Source organism: Ambystoma mexicanum, chromosome 9 (assembly GCF_040938575.1).
Source record: "Ambystoma mexicanum isolate Mex_15411 chromosome 9, UKY_AmexF1_1, whole genome shotgun sequence".
In the NCBI taxonomy this organism is placed as follows: domain Eukaryota; kingdom Metazoa; phylum Chordata; class Amphibia; order Caudata; family Ambystomatidae; genus Ambystoma; species Ambystoma mexicanum.
Window position 1 is genome coordinate 192,355,027 of NC_090931.1, and position 15,261 is coordinate 192,370,287.

Here is a 15,261-nt window from a genome sequence, read left to right on the forward strand (position 1 = left end):
AACAAGCCAAAGCTGGACAGAAATTCTATGGATGGCAGAGTATGCCTACAACAACTCAACACATTCATCAACCCAAGCAACACCCTTCTTTACTATATATGGTCGAAACCCCAGAACGTCGGTCTACGATCCGCCAGAAAAGATTGAAATGCCCGCAGTAAAGAATCTACATGCCAGCATCATGAAAGCAGCCAGAGAAGCCATCAGGAACCTAGCAGGAACCTACAGCAAGCCAAAGAAACACAGAAAAGAAACGCTGACCGCCATCGACGAAAAGCCCCAGTTTATCAAGTGGGAGACTCGGTCTGGCTGGCAACTAGACACATTGCTTTAAAGGGTCCCAAGAAATTTCAGCCTGGATACATCAGCCCGTATACAAAAGAAAAAGTAATTAATTCAGCAGCCATGAGACTGGCTTTACCACAACATATGCTTATACATCCCGTATTTCACATGTCACTATTAAAACCAGCACACCCAGGAACCCAAACTTCCACACCTCCTGCACCCATACAAGTGGGTGAAGAAGCACCAGAATATGAAGTAAAGAGCATACTAGATTCCAAACAAGTACGAAAGACCCTGTATTATTTGATTGACTGGAAGGGGTACGGACCACAGCAAAGATCATGGGAACCCAGCACGCAAGTGCATGCGCCCCGATTGGTGCGGAAATTCCATCAGGACCATCCTGACAAACCAAAGCCCTCATACACACCATTGGGAGGGGTCTTGAGGGAGAAGACTGTCATGGGTATCAGGCAGGTAGTTGGGGCAAGCTGGGTGGAGGCTTGGCAGGCCTGGCATAGGCACACAAAGAACCCATAACAAATCGCTCTTTTAATTCCTTCCTAGTGTTTGTAGTAACTTCCTGGTTACCACTTCCTGTTGCCAAACAGGAAGTGCATGATAACTCATGAGCTCTCTAGTGTTTGGGTGTGGCTGGCTATATAAGCCACACCCAAGATTCTTCCAGTGCTTTGTGTTGCTTACTGTGAGCTGTATCAGCAACACACTTGCCGTGCTCTGGATCAGCCAGCATCTGCTTAACTGCTCCGGATCATCCTGTTTCTGCTTACCTGCTCCGGATCATCCTGCTTCTGCTTACCTGCTCCGGATCATCCTGCTTCAGCTTACCTGCTCTGGATCATTCAGCTTACCTGCTCTGGATCATTCAGCTTACCTGCTCTGGATCATTCAGCTTCAGCTTACCTGGTTCTTACTCCACGCCGCAGCTATCTCTAGTCAAGAGGGGACTTCTACACCGGCACCTGTAAGAACAAAGAAGAACAGCGTTAACACGCGCACATCAGTAACACTGCGTATACTCACAGAATCTTCCTGCGACGCTGGAATCCAGGTTAGCTGCACAAGCGCACAAACCCCTGTAAGAAAGAAGAGACATTATTCATTGCGCTCGCTCCAATAACGCACACACTTATTTCACTGCGCTCTCTCTCTCTCTCTCTCTCTACGCGGTGCATACTTACCAAAAGCCTCTGTGCAAACTTACCTAACCACCAAGTCTCCAGTAGCGGTTAACCCAGACTTGAGGCGCTAATACCACATAATTTCTCCTGCAAAGGAAAGAGAGCAACATCACCAGGCGCGTTCGAATTGAAGGCGCTGGGCAAACCTACCAGCAGCTAGCTTCTACATGCAGCGCTACTCGCCCACAAAAATACCAGCAAACAAAGACAATACGGACAATTGTGGACACTCAACATTTCACGCGGAATTTTCACCTGTGGGAAGGACTTTCTAGCCAATGAAGAAACTGGCGCCTTGAACTCTCGGCCTCACTGTGAAGGCATAAAACAGCGTTTGGCATCTGAACTCAGCCTACAGACATTGGCACCAATCGCGTGAGTGAATGGCGCCCCTGCAAATGCAGGATGGAGTGCACACCCTACTAAAGATCAAGGTAAGCCCACAGGGGGACATCACAGCCCACAGTAAAGAGAAGGGAAGGGCCCAGGGGAATCGGGTGAATTCAGGTCTGAGTGTACACCTTGTATTTGACAGGTATTCCTCCGGGTGAAACAGGGAAAGTGAAGACTCTGGGTCAAGGGAGGCTTGTCTATCAATCCTGCAGAGACACAGGTGAGTGTGACAATTACCAAATAAACAAACGAACACCTAAAGTGATCCATCCGTCACAGTCAATAAAATCGTCAACACCAAAGGAACACACAAAGACACCAGATGGTCATACAGCAACCGCCACCCGCGACTCTGGATCCCTTATGGACACAATATAACCAGTCCACACAACCACAATGAGTCAACTTCTGTTGGGATGATACATTTATGTAAATATGTTTTATGTTTAGCACTTGGGCGAAGGCACTATATAAAGAACAAATCATTATCGTGTAGTTTGACATTCTTCCTGTCCTGGAGAGGGTAGATTTTCGATATATGTAAGGCCTTTCCTGGGGAAAGTTACAGCGTTTGCGGGCAAAATGATGGTCTATGTGCGGTCAGATGTGGGGCCTGGGTCTTGACCCAGTCCACTTTCGTGCCAGATGTGTCTGTTGCTGGGCAGATGCAGTAGACAGAGGCTGTCCATGATTGGAAAGCCTCTGCTAAGTTTGAATGGTGTAGATCGTGGACGTGGGTGGGCTGGGGGCAACTCCAGCCAGGATTCTGGATAGGCGGGGCACTCCTGCAGCCATTCCTCTCATGAGATCATTTGGAGCCAAGACCTAGCCCACTGAAGACCTAGAAGTCCTTGTTGGAATAACGCCAGCAACCCTTTCTTCACTTGCCTGAAGCAGCACAGTCTCTCTGCAGATCTCCTGAAGACCTTCATTGGATCTGTGACCCCTGCACTTGGGGGAACCAGCCCCGACCTCTGCTTGAAAATCCAGCTGCTGGAAGCAGCTCAGAGCAATCCCGGAACAATCTTGTGGGTTAGCCCTGCATCCTCATGGGCCACTTCGCTGCAACAGTCGCCGCCCAATTTTCAAGCCTTGGGAATCCATAGCTCCTCAGAGTATGGATATTCTGGGATCAGCTCAGGTTTTCTCCCCCTCCGAGGGGGCTTCTGGGAGATGTTCTCAATTATTTGCTCTTTCAAAACGGTCTCTGAGACATGTCCTTGGGGTATGTCAAGAGTCCTTCCTGGTATTCTTGGCTTCAAGGACCTTGTGATGATCTGGAGGTTGCTTAGTAACCAGTGCCATGAAAGATATGGCATCAGTCTCTCCCCTATACATGGTATATGCTAAAGCGACTTCACAGAATTGTCTTAACAGAGAAAGAGTGTTGCTGTTTGGGGAACGTCCTCGATATTCAACTTCAATTTGATACAACATTCCACAAAATTTGAGAAATTAGATGCATCTCTGAGGCACGCGGAAGGCTCATTAGACACAGAAAATACAAACAGTCTGCTTAGACTACATTTGCAGTCAGTTATTAAACTTGCAAGTAAAATTGTTTCAACAATAAAAGTGCAAATCCTTTGGATTTTTATTTTATTTTTTAAAGAAAATCGGATGTCTGTGGAAACAGAAGGCTCAATGAAATGGTTATTCAAATGGACACACGCGCATAAACTGCAACACTCCAGTTTTGATTTGAGGCAGTATAAAAACATGGAGCAGTTTTAAGAAATAATCCCAAATAGCATCCACTTGTAATGGAAAGGGCTGTTTTTCATGGCACACAATCCTCTCGGAGGTTTATGAACTATTTCAAATGAGTTTTCTTTTTATCATACCAACCATGTGTTTTTGGTTACCCGAGATGGGTACAATATTTCATAGGATTGTCTAATTTCAGAACATGTGCTGATTTAATGAATTACCATGACTATTTTATAAAATCTAAAAAAGGTATTTCTTCATGTCTGTGGTTATCAAAGGCTGTATGTGATGAATAGATTAACACAGTGCTCACATACTGCCCATCAAGCTGCTTTCTAGCATATTGCCAAACGATTCCCTAAAATGGGGCAGCAACCATGAAGGATCACAATGTAGGAAGGAAAAGCTACAGGTGCTAACATCACAACCACAAATACAAGTCTTACGCTTCCGGAGGGGCTCCAGACTCTCCCGGACCGTTCTGGCTATCTGGGGGCGTGCCCCTATCCGGCTCTGGAGAGGAATTCGCCGAGATCCGACCTGGTCTTGGTCCAGTTGTTTGGGGGCAGGGAGAAATGGGATCCCCAACCCTTGGCAACAGTAGGAGGTAACATGAAAACATTAATCAGCGTGAAGGACTACATGGGTGCTTGGTTGTTTCATAGAAGATAAGGGAATGATGGAGGAAATCAAGGATAAGGAAAGCATACCAGAAAATCCCACAGCCCCATCTGCAGCCCTCTGTGCTAGGTTGTAATCCCTGATTCAATTTCTTTTCATCCATAGGCATCCATAGGCAAACATATCTACAAGAAGAATCCAAACACTTGGGGGGCAGGGTCAAGGATTAATGCATCTGGACCCTTAGAAAAGGTTGCTTAAACTGGAGGCAGATGAAGGCTGGAGTATGGAGAGGTCTCGGCAAGCATAACAGACAAAGCTGAATGATGTGCCCAGGGGTGTGCAACAGATGTTAACAGGGATGTTCCCAAGGAACAGTGATACAGAAGAGGCACCCATGGGATTGGCTACAAGGGGTGCAAGTACAACAGACATGTCTCAGATCCTCTCAACACCACATACCTGGCAACAATGAAAATCTCAAATGTGTGCGATTTTGGGTTAGAAAGATGGGCACATTCCAAATGCAAACAACTGGTCGGAGTACGATTATAAACATTGTACCAAGAGGAAACAATGAAATGCCAAATTCTGCATTTGAAGATGGTCTCTGTGGCCGCTGTGTGCAAACATTTCATGTGGATAATCTCACCTCTCTGCAGCCTCAGCTCGCTTTCTCCTTTCCTCTTCCAAAAGGGCATGTTCAGTTTCCTTCTTTTCCGTCTCCAGCACCTGCACAAGCAATGAGAACACATGCCAATTAAGCTGTATACACTCGTGTTGCTCATGGCCCAAGTTCTAGGTTTCCATACAAGTAACCAATCGATCACAACAAAGCGCATTGCACAATTCATGTGTATCCCATCACCTTGGGAAGAAGGCTGTGATTTTATGAAAACTGAAATGTTCTGGTTGGTCATTCATGCAATCTCGAGTTCTACAGAATTATGCAGATTCGAAACTCCAGTAAAAAAAGTCCAGAAAGAATGTCCTGATCGCCACCCCACTTGAATACCCAAGTCTAAGCATCATACTGCAACATACCCCTTTCACCCATCTGGTCTGTGATTATAAGGCACATTTTTGCTGCTAGCAACAGCTGTAACAGCCCTGGACCACCACGCAAATCCATGGTTTGCTCTACAAGATGCAGACCTTTACAGAGGAGCATAATAATTTAAAGACAAGAGTGAGTTTCCTTCCTTTGCCATATTGAAGGCATCTCTCTCACCAGAAAGTTCCTTGCTTCTTGGATCAGTGGGAAGGATGCGGACATGCTAATAATAGGAGGTCAGCAGACTTCATCCCACAAGAACGATGGGATGGTTTTAGGATTAGCAGGGCTCCCAAGACACACGTTCATTTACATCTACTCTTATAGGAAACAGAATGCTTAGCCCAGCAAGCAATCTTTGTCTGAATCATTACAATCTCCAGCTCTGGATGCAATCTACAGTTTCAAACAGGTACTCTAGTCTTAGGAATGTTTTTCCTTTTGCAACCGTCACAACTACCACAACGGGACACCCAGTAGATCTGCTGAATGATTTTGACCCTTACCTCACTTTGAGGTGCAGGGTCTTTTCAACCTCACTCCCAGTTTCAACTCACATCGTTTTGAGTGCACTGGTGTCCTTAAGGCGGCCAATGTAGGGGGCATTCCTCATGCTCCCCTCCACCCCCCAATAATCTTGTTTGTGCATCGGTGCTACCATCCATATGTAGAGTACTGCAGGTAAGCAGCGTTTCCCCTTATTTTCTTTTTAGTGTTTTTATGCTTTGTCCACTGCAACACGGACAGGCTGGTGGCAGTGTTCTCTTTTTAAGATTTGTTGGGGAAATTCCATGCCCCCTTACTTTTTTCAGTGAAGCTGGCTTGTTAACATTATGTGGTCCTAAACTGTTGCACCGCGTGTTTTAAGCCCAGTCTTTTGGGCTGTCCTGTATTTGTTGGCCTTCTTCCTCCTAGCAAGGGTAGGAAGCATTGTGACGAACCAGAAGGAGGCGGATGAGGTACTGGCATGTTCAGGGTTTATTTAAAAGAAAAGAAAATCTCCTAACTTGCCTAGGAGTTCCCTACAGAAAAACTAAAAATAAGGGTACATGTCAAAGTCCAAAATAAAAGTCCTCCATCCGAATACTAACCAACTAACTGGCCCAATCACTTTAGAAAACAAAACAAAAAGAATGAGACCAGGACAAGGGCTCTCTATTGGACTGCTGCCTGGCCAAACACTTGGAGAAAGTTCTTCGATACAATACAATAAGTTAATGTCTTTTTTGGCTTTCCTGCCCTGGGTGCTGAGTGTTTGTCACTCTTCTCACTGATTCAAAAGGTTGCTTGCCCATTCTTGTTCCTCAGGCTCACGAAACCTTGTAGGCTTTCCCAGCCTGGACTCACAATATTTGTACTTGTCTCGTTTTGATTCACATGCGCCGCTTACCCCCTCTGGTTTCTCAGGCTCCTGAAACCCCCTAATCTTTCCCAGCCTTGACTCACAGTGTTGGTACCTCTGAGCGGTATCCTTTCCTTGGGAGTGCTCACTTCCCTGGTGCTGCTTCTCTCAGTAGCTAACATCCTTCAGGCTTTGAAGCTCAGGGATTCGGCTCTCCCCTGTGATCTGGTCTCTGCATCGCTTACTGCGCCCTAGGCCCAGCACGGCTTCCCCGTTGTTGTGCCACCAGAGGAACCAGGTGCTTTCCCATCTCTGCCTCTTGCCCCAACCCTGGCTTCTCGGTCAGACGGGACGTCAGCCTTACAGCGTCCGGCTAGCATTAGGCTTGCTTTCCATACTTCCCCCGGCTCAACGATCTACTAATCACTCTCCTCGTAGCGTAGGAGATTCCCCCTCCATTCACAGTTCTTCTTGGGTTTAAATATGTTATCACAATCAAAAAGGGTGTGTCCTTCCTTGACGGTGGCGCTCTGATGAAACCCGGCATTACCTGAAGAAAACGAGATAGAAGGAAGATCACTAGTAGTTGTAGTCAACGCATGAGAACAAACAGTTTTTCGAAATCCCATGTAGGTGGACAATGTAGCCTGGTCAGGGAGGTCCTTCTAGGACTAGAAATCCTTTTCCCCAAAAGGGTCCCTTGCAGTGAAGTTCCACTTTCCCAGACGCCCAAGAAGGGTCTTGCGGAGTGGGCTCACCTCCATAGTCTCAGTGGGTGGCTCCCTTCTGGGGAGAAGGGACCAGATTCGTCACATACACCTGTTAAATGACAGGTTCCTCCTTGATTTGGAAGCAGGAAATGACTCAAAGTCCACATTGCCTTGATCTTTCCCTTTTCGATGTTCCACTGAGAAACAAAAAGGCATGGAGATCTAAAAACCATCCCACGGCTCGGGCATTTGAATCTTTCCGCAGACTCATCCAGGTCAGGGGAAGTGATCGGTCATGAGCCGGAACCTTCATCCTGTTCAATAATATTGTAGATTTACGATTGCCCATTTGATGGCCAGGGCTTCCAGTTCAACAGTGGCATATGGCTTTTCTCTAGGAAATGGCTTCCGACTTGTGTACAATATGGGGTGCTCGACGCCATTGTGTTGTTGTGATATTGTGATAGCACAGCTCCCAATCGGACCTGGAGTCAACGGTCTGAAGGATAAATTCCTGATAAAAGTCAGGCATTTTTACTATTGGTTCCTGTCACAAACTTTGTTTCAGACCTTGCTGTTTGTTGGTCCTCTCCCCAGAAAAGCTTTTGGGGGATGGGAATTCTTCAGCTCATCAGTTAGATTGTCGGCCAAGGTGGAATAAATTGGTATACACCGTTGGTAGCAGCCAGTCATTCTGACGGAAGCTCAATGGTCTCCTGGTTTTCGGCACCAGGGTTTCTTGTACCGCTTTCACTTTCTCCACCTGAGGTTTATCTGTCGGTTTCCCACGAAACAACCCAGGTACTTGATAGCCATCTGGGCCAATGACACTTCTTCGAGTTACCTATTAAGCCAGCTCTTGCAAGAGCTCTTGTGATCACATATATATGGTGCATGTGTTCGGGCCAGTTCTTGTTATTAATCATGATGTCATCCAAATATGCCCCTCATAAGGTCATAAAATCTTGTTCATTAACCTCTGGAATGTGGCAGGAGCTCAATGTAAACCAAAGGAAGGGCTTCTGTAGAAAGGCAAACTCACGCTCTGAACGTAGACAAAAGTTCAAGCTCCATACATTTCATTAGTCTGAAGTTCGAACATTATAACGTCACAGTTTCACGGTTATGGCAGAGTTAAATTTCATTAGGCCAATACTCTTGTGAATTTAATGCTGCCAAATACATTTCCCAAAGGAATGTCCATAAGAAAACTTGAACACGTTCAAAAGTAATGTCCTGAACAGCAAGAAGTAGTAAAATACATTTGTTGCTACAGAACTGTACTAATGAAGAACAAAGCTGCAAGCTAAGCAAAACACTGCCATAATACTGAAGCAGCCCTGAAATGCTACTGCCCCCTGGCAGGCTTTTGAGTCACAATACACATAAATAAAGTGGGTTGGTAATACAGAATGTTTCAGTAATTATGCCCAGGTCAACTGCAGACACTAGAGGGGTCAATTAAATGTTGCCGCAGGTTGCTGGTTTAGCTAAACTCACTAATTATGATTGGTTCATCAGCATGGTGATATTTTCAGGATGACATGTGGCAAGTCAATGTTAATGTTAAAGGACATTTGTACCGCGCACTACCGGGCGCTCTGGTGGCTCTGAAAGAGGGGAGGTTGAGTTAGTGGGAGGAAGCAGGAAAAGTGCAAGAGAGCAGTGATGTGCTGTTGGCAGCCTCAGCCCGGTGGGTCCGTTGGCTGGGCCTGGAGTGTTTGCGGCCGGTAGTCGTCTCGTACTGTTGTGCAAGTCTATGTGCCTTTTTGTTTTGTTGTTGCAGTGTAGTGAAGTTTGTGCGGTTTGTTATGCTGTAGCTTTGGTTGTGTTTGGTTTGGAGTTTGAGAGTTGTATGCAGAGGGGAAATTGTTAGTGGAGTTGGTTAGTTGGCATCTCTATCCTGAATTGAGGCGCTGGGCTTGCGTAGTCTCCTCTGATTCGGCTCTGTCCTGATCTGGGTCCATCCGACATTCCAAGGTTCCTTACTCCTCTGGCCCGCACCTCTATCTGGCTCTCTTATAGCCCCCATCCCCCCGTCCTCCCTTCATACTCCTGTTGCCAGTGCACCGGTCAATGTCCAGAAGTCAGGTAGTGTGGTGGATTGCCAATATCTCGACAATTCCACAACACTGTGGTATCTGGTGGGAACTAAGGGGTGGGTGGAGATGTTAGGTGGGATTGGCTGGGGTAGTTGACTCGGTCTCCGTGCGTGTCGCCTGTGTTCCAGTCTATCCGGTGCCACTGGTCCAGGTGCCGTGGGAGCTACCTTGTAATTTCTGGGGCTGTCCGTGTCCTTTTCAGTTTAGTCATCCTTTTTCTCTTTTTTTGTTTTCACTTTGAGTCTGAGGTGTTGAAGAGCCAGGTTTTTAGTGATTTCCTAAATTTTAGGTTGTTCTAAAACGTCATTAAGGGTTGTTCATATGTCGTCAGCTACAGGTGCTGACCAATGATGTAGAATTGTATGGGTCATCGTTTAGGTATAACCCTGGCCAGAGCCAGTATGGAGATGGGGGTATGTTTTTACATGGTACAGTGTTTCTTTTACTAGTTTGAATGTATCAAAATGATGTGTTTATCTATAAATATTGAAGCCAAATGTGGGTGGGCTGAGGGTATTTCGGTTTTTGGTTTGCTGAGCCGTTGATCTCCTAGAAGTATTGCATTGCAATAAAGAAACTGTCTTTCTACATCCAGTGCACTTCATTTTTGTTTCGGTGGGTTATTTGCAGTCAGAAGGATATTGTTCAACAAATTTTGTCATAGGCCGACATGATCGCCAGTGCCCCGGAAAGGAACTGCAGCCCCTGCGCTGACCGTGTGCCACCATGCTGCACCTCCAGCTAGCAGTCTTGTGTGAACAGATTCAGTGAACAGATGTCTTGTTGCCTAAATGTCTGTCTGGCCCCTGGGGTGAGAGGGGGGCTGCCCCTAACTATGCAAGGCAATTAAAGGGAACAGTGCCTGGGGAACTCGGAGGACACATAGAACATGAGTGCACAGTTTGGGTGAAAGTGATTTTCTTCGTATCTTTTTATTGTCAGCATTGCTTGTAAAAATTGCTATGCGTTTAGGAAAGTTATTGTGAATGACGAAAAGCTACGTTGTTTTGTATAAATATTGATGAGTTGTTGAGGTGAAACTGATGTGAAGAGCCCCTTGTGAGGAAAGATGATATCATAGATTGATAACTTTGCATAAAGTGATTTAAAGTGACGAATTGATGTTGGGTAGCTCCTCTTAGATGGAGGAAAGACAGCGCTGCAAGTAAGAGATGGTCCTATGGTGAAAGGACGGGTCATATCTTGGTTCAAGAGTAGAGAACTTGAGGAAGGAGGGTTGAGTACTCTCACCTCGAATTAAGGAGGCAGAGGAGGAAGGATACGCATCATTGAGTAAATCATTTTATTTCGGGTATTGTGGGCAGCTGCAGTTTTCAAGGTTTCAGCCTTGTTGACACACCATATAGATAGGTGTTTGTGGTAAGAGATGCTTCTTTTTAAAATTATATTCTGCGATGATTTTTTGGTTTTAAAGTAACTGTTGCATTGTTATTTTGAAAATAAGTCACTGCTGGATCGGCACCTGCAGACTGTTGATTTTTGAGTGAGGTCCTAGCCTCCAGGTATAATTCCATATTAGAAAGTGTTTGTACAGCACTTCCGCAACACAAGGAATAAACTATAAAGTACCACGAAGGGTGTGTACAGGAAACCTTGGGTAAATTGTTTAAATCTTGGTCCAAAGAGGGTTAGTTTGTTGAAAGCATTAGCATTCGTATTTATTGTCAGCTTACAAAGAAAAGCAATTACAAAATAGACAAGCTATGCTTTATTTATGGAAAATGTACACAGTACAAATAAATGACCTGATGACTATGCAGGAGGAACCAATCCGGGTTGCGACACGTAATGGCTCTGGCCAGTTATCGATCCTTTTCGCTCCCGCCAGCCACTGAATACACCAACCTCCAGTTTATGAACCACAGTTAAAGAGGAAAAAAACCACTGGGGAAAGTAGAAGGGGTCACCAGAGATCCATTGATTTTAGGAATTGAAAATAAAGCACATAGGAAATTAGAAGCAGCGTTACAGAAGGCAGAGGAAGAGCTGGCGAAAGCAATGCAGGGCCAAGGGGAGGGGCAGTGCGCGTCAATAGCCACAGACCAATGGAGGGCAGGACAGATACTTTTCAAGATTGACAGCAAGGCGGTACAGGACACATATCAATGAGTGGGACAGCCCCCAACCAGGAGGCAGCCACAGGCGATCTCATCAACCTCAAAGGAAGAGTGAGGGATCCTACCAGTTCGAGAGAAATAGAGGGGGGTCTTCAGGATGCAAACAAACACCATGATAGTGTACTATGACTGTGTACTCTGACAGAGAAAGCAAACAACGATGAAGATGAATGGGAGACAGAGCAACAGGAAGATCCAACACCATGGGCTGACGGGCTTAGACTGCGGCCTGGCAGAACTGCCCTAGCAAAGGGTAAGCAGAGAGGGAAAGCCCCAGTGTAGAAAACAGGGAATGCAGTTGCCGTTGTTACAGAACAGTCCCGGGAGAGCACAATATGTGCCCTGGCCCAATATGGATAAGGTTAACTTAATGCATACCTTACCCTCCCTCACAGTGGGAGCCAGAAAGTGGATTTGAGCCCTTGGAAAAAAAACACAGCAAGAATCACTTTAGGGGGACATGAATAGTTTGCTTGCATCCTTCTTGGGTGAGCAGGCAGATGAGATATGGAGAAAGCTGGGGTAAGGTGGTGACGTTGAATAATACTGCATACAATGGTTTCTTATTTAATTACTGTTGAGCAGTGTGGAAGATTTTGAAGAATATGTAACCTGATAAGACAGATAGAAACTCAATTATGTACTGCACAATGAAAGCTGACGAGGACCCTGCGCTCTACTTTCAGCAAATACAAGAGAGGTGGAGGTTAGAAGCAGGGGAGGTACGGGATACACACATTGATGTTTATCAAGTTACGAAAGGGGCTCCCCACAGAAGTACAAGCCAATCTAAAAAAGGAGGTTGGGATTTCTGGTACAGAAGATGCTAACCAAAATAAGCTGAGAAGGAGCAGTAATCACCACACTGCAGAGGGGCAGCTTGAACATAACCAAGGACAGAAAGGGGGAGAGAGACCAACGAAGTCAGAAAACATGGGACACCTCTGGAGGGGAAGAGGTTTCCAGAGAGGTAGAGTGGGGGCAGGTATGAGGCCCAGATGGGGGTGGGGGGGACAATGTTGGTCGTGTGGGAGAGTAGGGCATCAGGAACGCAAATGCAGAAATAACATGGCCATGCCCTATAACCCTAATATCCAAGGGCATTGACCCATGTTTTACCCACAGCCCCAGACTGCTCAACTTGCCCCAGCTACCACAGGCTCCAAGCAACAACAGCCAATACAGTATCAGACACCAAATTTTGCACAACCATGTGCGCAGTTTTTGGCCACAGTACAGCAGCAGGAGAAGAATCATTTGCCACGGGGCAGAGTAACACATTACACAGGGGCGAGTGTGTTCAGTGGTAACCCTTATCCTCTTCCAGGCACAAATGCCCATTCACAATAGGGCAGTCCACAGGGAAGATGGACATGTCCAGTCCTGTCTCTAACGGACCCGGAAGAGGAACCTTGGGTGGGAGTGAAGATAGGAGACAGAACATTTTCTTTTTTGGGTCGACACAGAGGCTACTAAATTCTGTATTATGGGGGAAGATTTAAACAAAATGAATATGCAGGGATTTTTTGGGGTCATTGTTTCGGTTCCTGTCACTTAAGGGCTTCCTATTAATGTAGAGGAATGTATAGTGTGCTCCACACCAGGCGCATACCATGCTAAAGCAGTGCCATTAACAGAAGTACTCTGCCATGACAACGCCTTGAGAGGCATGCACCTACACCCAGATGTGTTCTTTTATGGGCGACTGCACTATTAGGATGGGTCCCCGGTATCCAAGACAAAATATTGTGCATACAAGTTGAGTTCCTATTTAGACCAGCAATCCATAAGGAAAGGACACCAGGTACCATTGTCATGTTGGATTTAGAAATAGTAATCACTAAAACAGACACAGTAACATTGTCGGGTATGGATGAGGATGGCATTGAATGGCGCAGTCCTATGCATTGATCCAACAGCAATTGAGAGGTGTCTGATGAACAGCTGTTCGAAGACGATGATGATAACAGAGAGATTGTGTTTGAGATGAGATGTGTATACCCTGCCAGATAATTATACATTCAGTTTTTGAAACAAACACCCAGAAACACCTTATAGAACCTACACCCACTTGAAGGTCATCACCCTTGTGTCTAATGCACTGAGTGTAGATTCACAAAATAACACTTCTTTCTGATAAGAAAAAAGAATGGCAATTATCAGACTTTACTGATTGTAAACCAAAAATGAATAATCTACTGTATTGAATGCCCCTGCAATCTACGATACGTCGGACAGACTGCAAGATCAGTAAATACTAGAGTGTCAAAACATAGATCTCGAATTAGATGTAAGGTAATCGCAGCAGCCATGGTTCAACATTTTACACTTTGACACTCCCCCCGATATCAAATGTTGGGTGGTGGATACTGTCAAGTCCTCAAATAATGGGGGATAAGTTACTGCTTCAAAAAGAATCCAATTGGATCCATAGGATGGACACATAAGTGGCCTGAACACGCAGTTCATTATTTAACAGTTCATTTTGACAGATATGAGAATGTATCCCTGTTGCCTTTCCTGGCTACACAAACTGAGATTTTGCTGCAAATGTATAGGTTAGCTTTAACCCTTGAAGTTACATGGTTGCACGATTGTAATCCATTATGTGCTTTTATTGCAACACATATGACTCACTCAATTTGCCATTGTGATATTTTATGACCTATATATATTGTAATGATTCAAAAATGTTTTATATGAAACGTTAATTTAGTGATTTTCCTACACTACAGCAGATTGAATTTTAATCAGTTTGTAAATATGTGCATGGTAAAATGATGCCTCTCCGTCACCCACTATGAAGTGGTGAACAAGCTTTGCCAATTGTGAAGCAATTGGGTCTCGACGTGCCCTCCATGGCGTCCCCTCTGTCTTCTGTTTCTCAGTTGAAAGTTCCATTGAATCCAGTTGCTGTATATGGATGTCTGTCCCACATGCTAATGTGATAATGCGACGGAGTGACATCATCGAGTCGCACTTTTGGCGCAAGGATGTCCCGAAGCCAACTACCATTATTTAAGCGGCTGTTTTTAGAGGCAATTGGTCTCAGTCTTCTGAGGTGCACGTTGTGGCCGCTTTGCTGAGCATTTTTGACTGAACAAATGGTAAAAACTATGATTTCGTCTATTAAGGTCCTATTGACACAGTTAATCTATCCCGCAAGTAAACGCAGCCGAATGATTCCTGTGTTTACTTTACTAGGGGCTTTTTGGGACATAAAAACCATTTTCCTCTTCTATTAATGATTGACCGTAATCCCTGTACGACACTCTTCATAATGAGAGGTATGTGTTTTAAGCCCATGTTGGCTTTTCGGTAGTTTGTCTTTGGTTAAAATAAGGATACATGGACCAATGCTCCGTTTTCTGCCTTTTGTATTTGAATTGTCTTTTAGAATTCGATCAATGACGCTTAAGAATAAGACATTTTTTAAAATAATTTGGAACGTCACATTTGCTGAATATCTGGCGCGTGTGGATCTCAGCAAGAATGTGATTTTTTTGTGTAGTTCATTTTATTTGCATCCGTTTAAGTTAGGTGGTAGTGTAGTAGGCAATAATTTCATCTCGCTTTACCGAGGGGTCCGGTACTGATGAAGTCGGTACACCTCTTTCTGCCGAAGCGCACCTTATTATTTATTGTATTTATAATTTTGTTTAATATAGTGCCAAGACCCATAGGTATCACAGAGCTTTACA

At 45.1% G+C, this 15,261-nt stretch overlaps 1 protein-coding gene across 4 annotated transcripts in view; it reads right to left on the reverse strand.

Moving 5' to 3' along the window:
• Positions 1–15,261, reverse strand: part of CEP164 (centrosomal protein 164) — a 586,844-nt gene that overhangs the window by 251,541 nt on the left and 320,042 nt on the right. For 3 of the 4 annotated variants that reach the window (XM_069614472.1, XM_069614471.1, XM_069614469.1), the window contains 2 exons: positions 4,867–4,946; positions 4,040–4,183 (listed from right to left, as the gene is read on the reverse strand). In XM_069614472.1, the coding sequence (XP_069470573.1) occupies positions 4,040–4,183; positions 4,867–4,946 (224 nt within the window). The remainder of the gene's footprint in view (positions 1–4,039; positions 4,184–4,866; positions 4,947–15,261) is intronic. The other variant, XM_069614470.1, reaches the window with a different exon arrangement.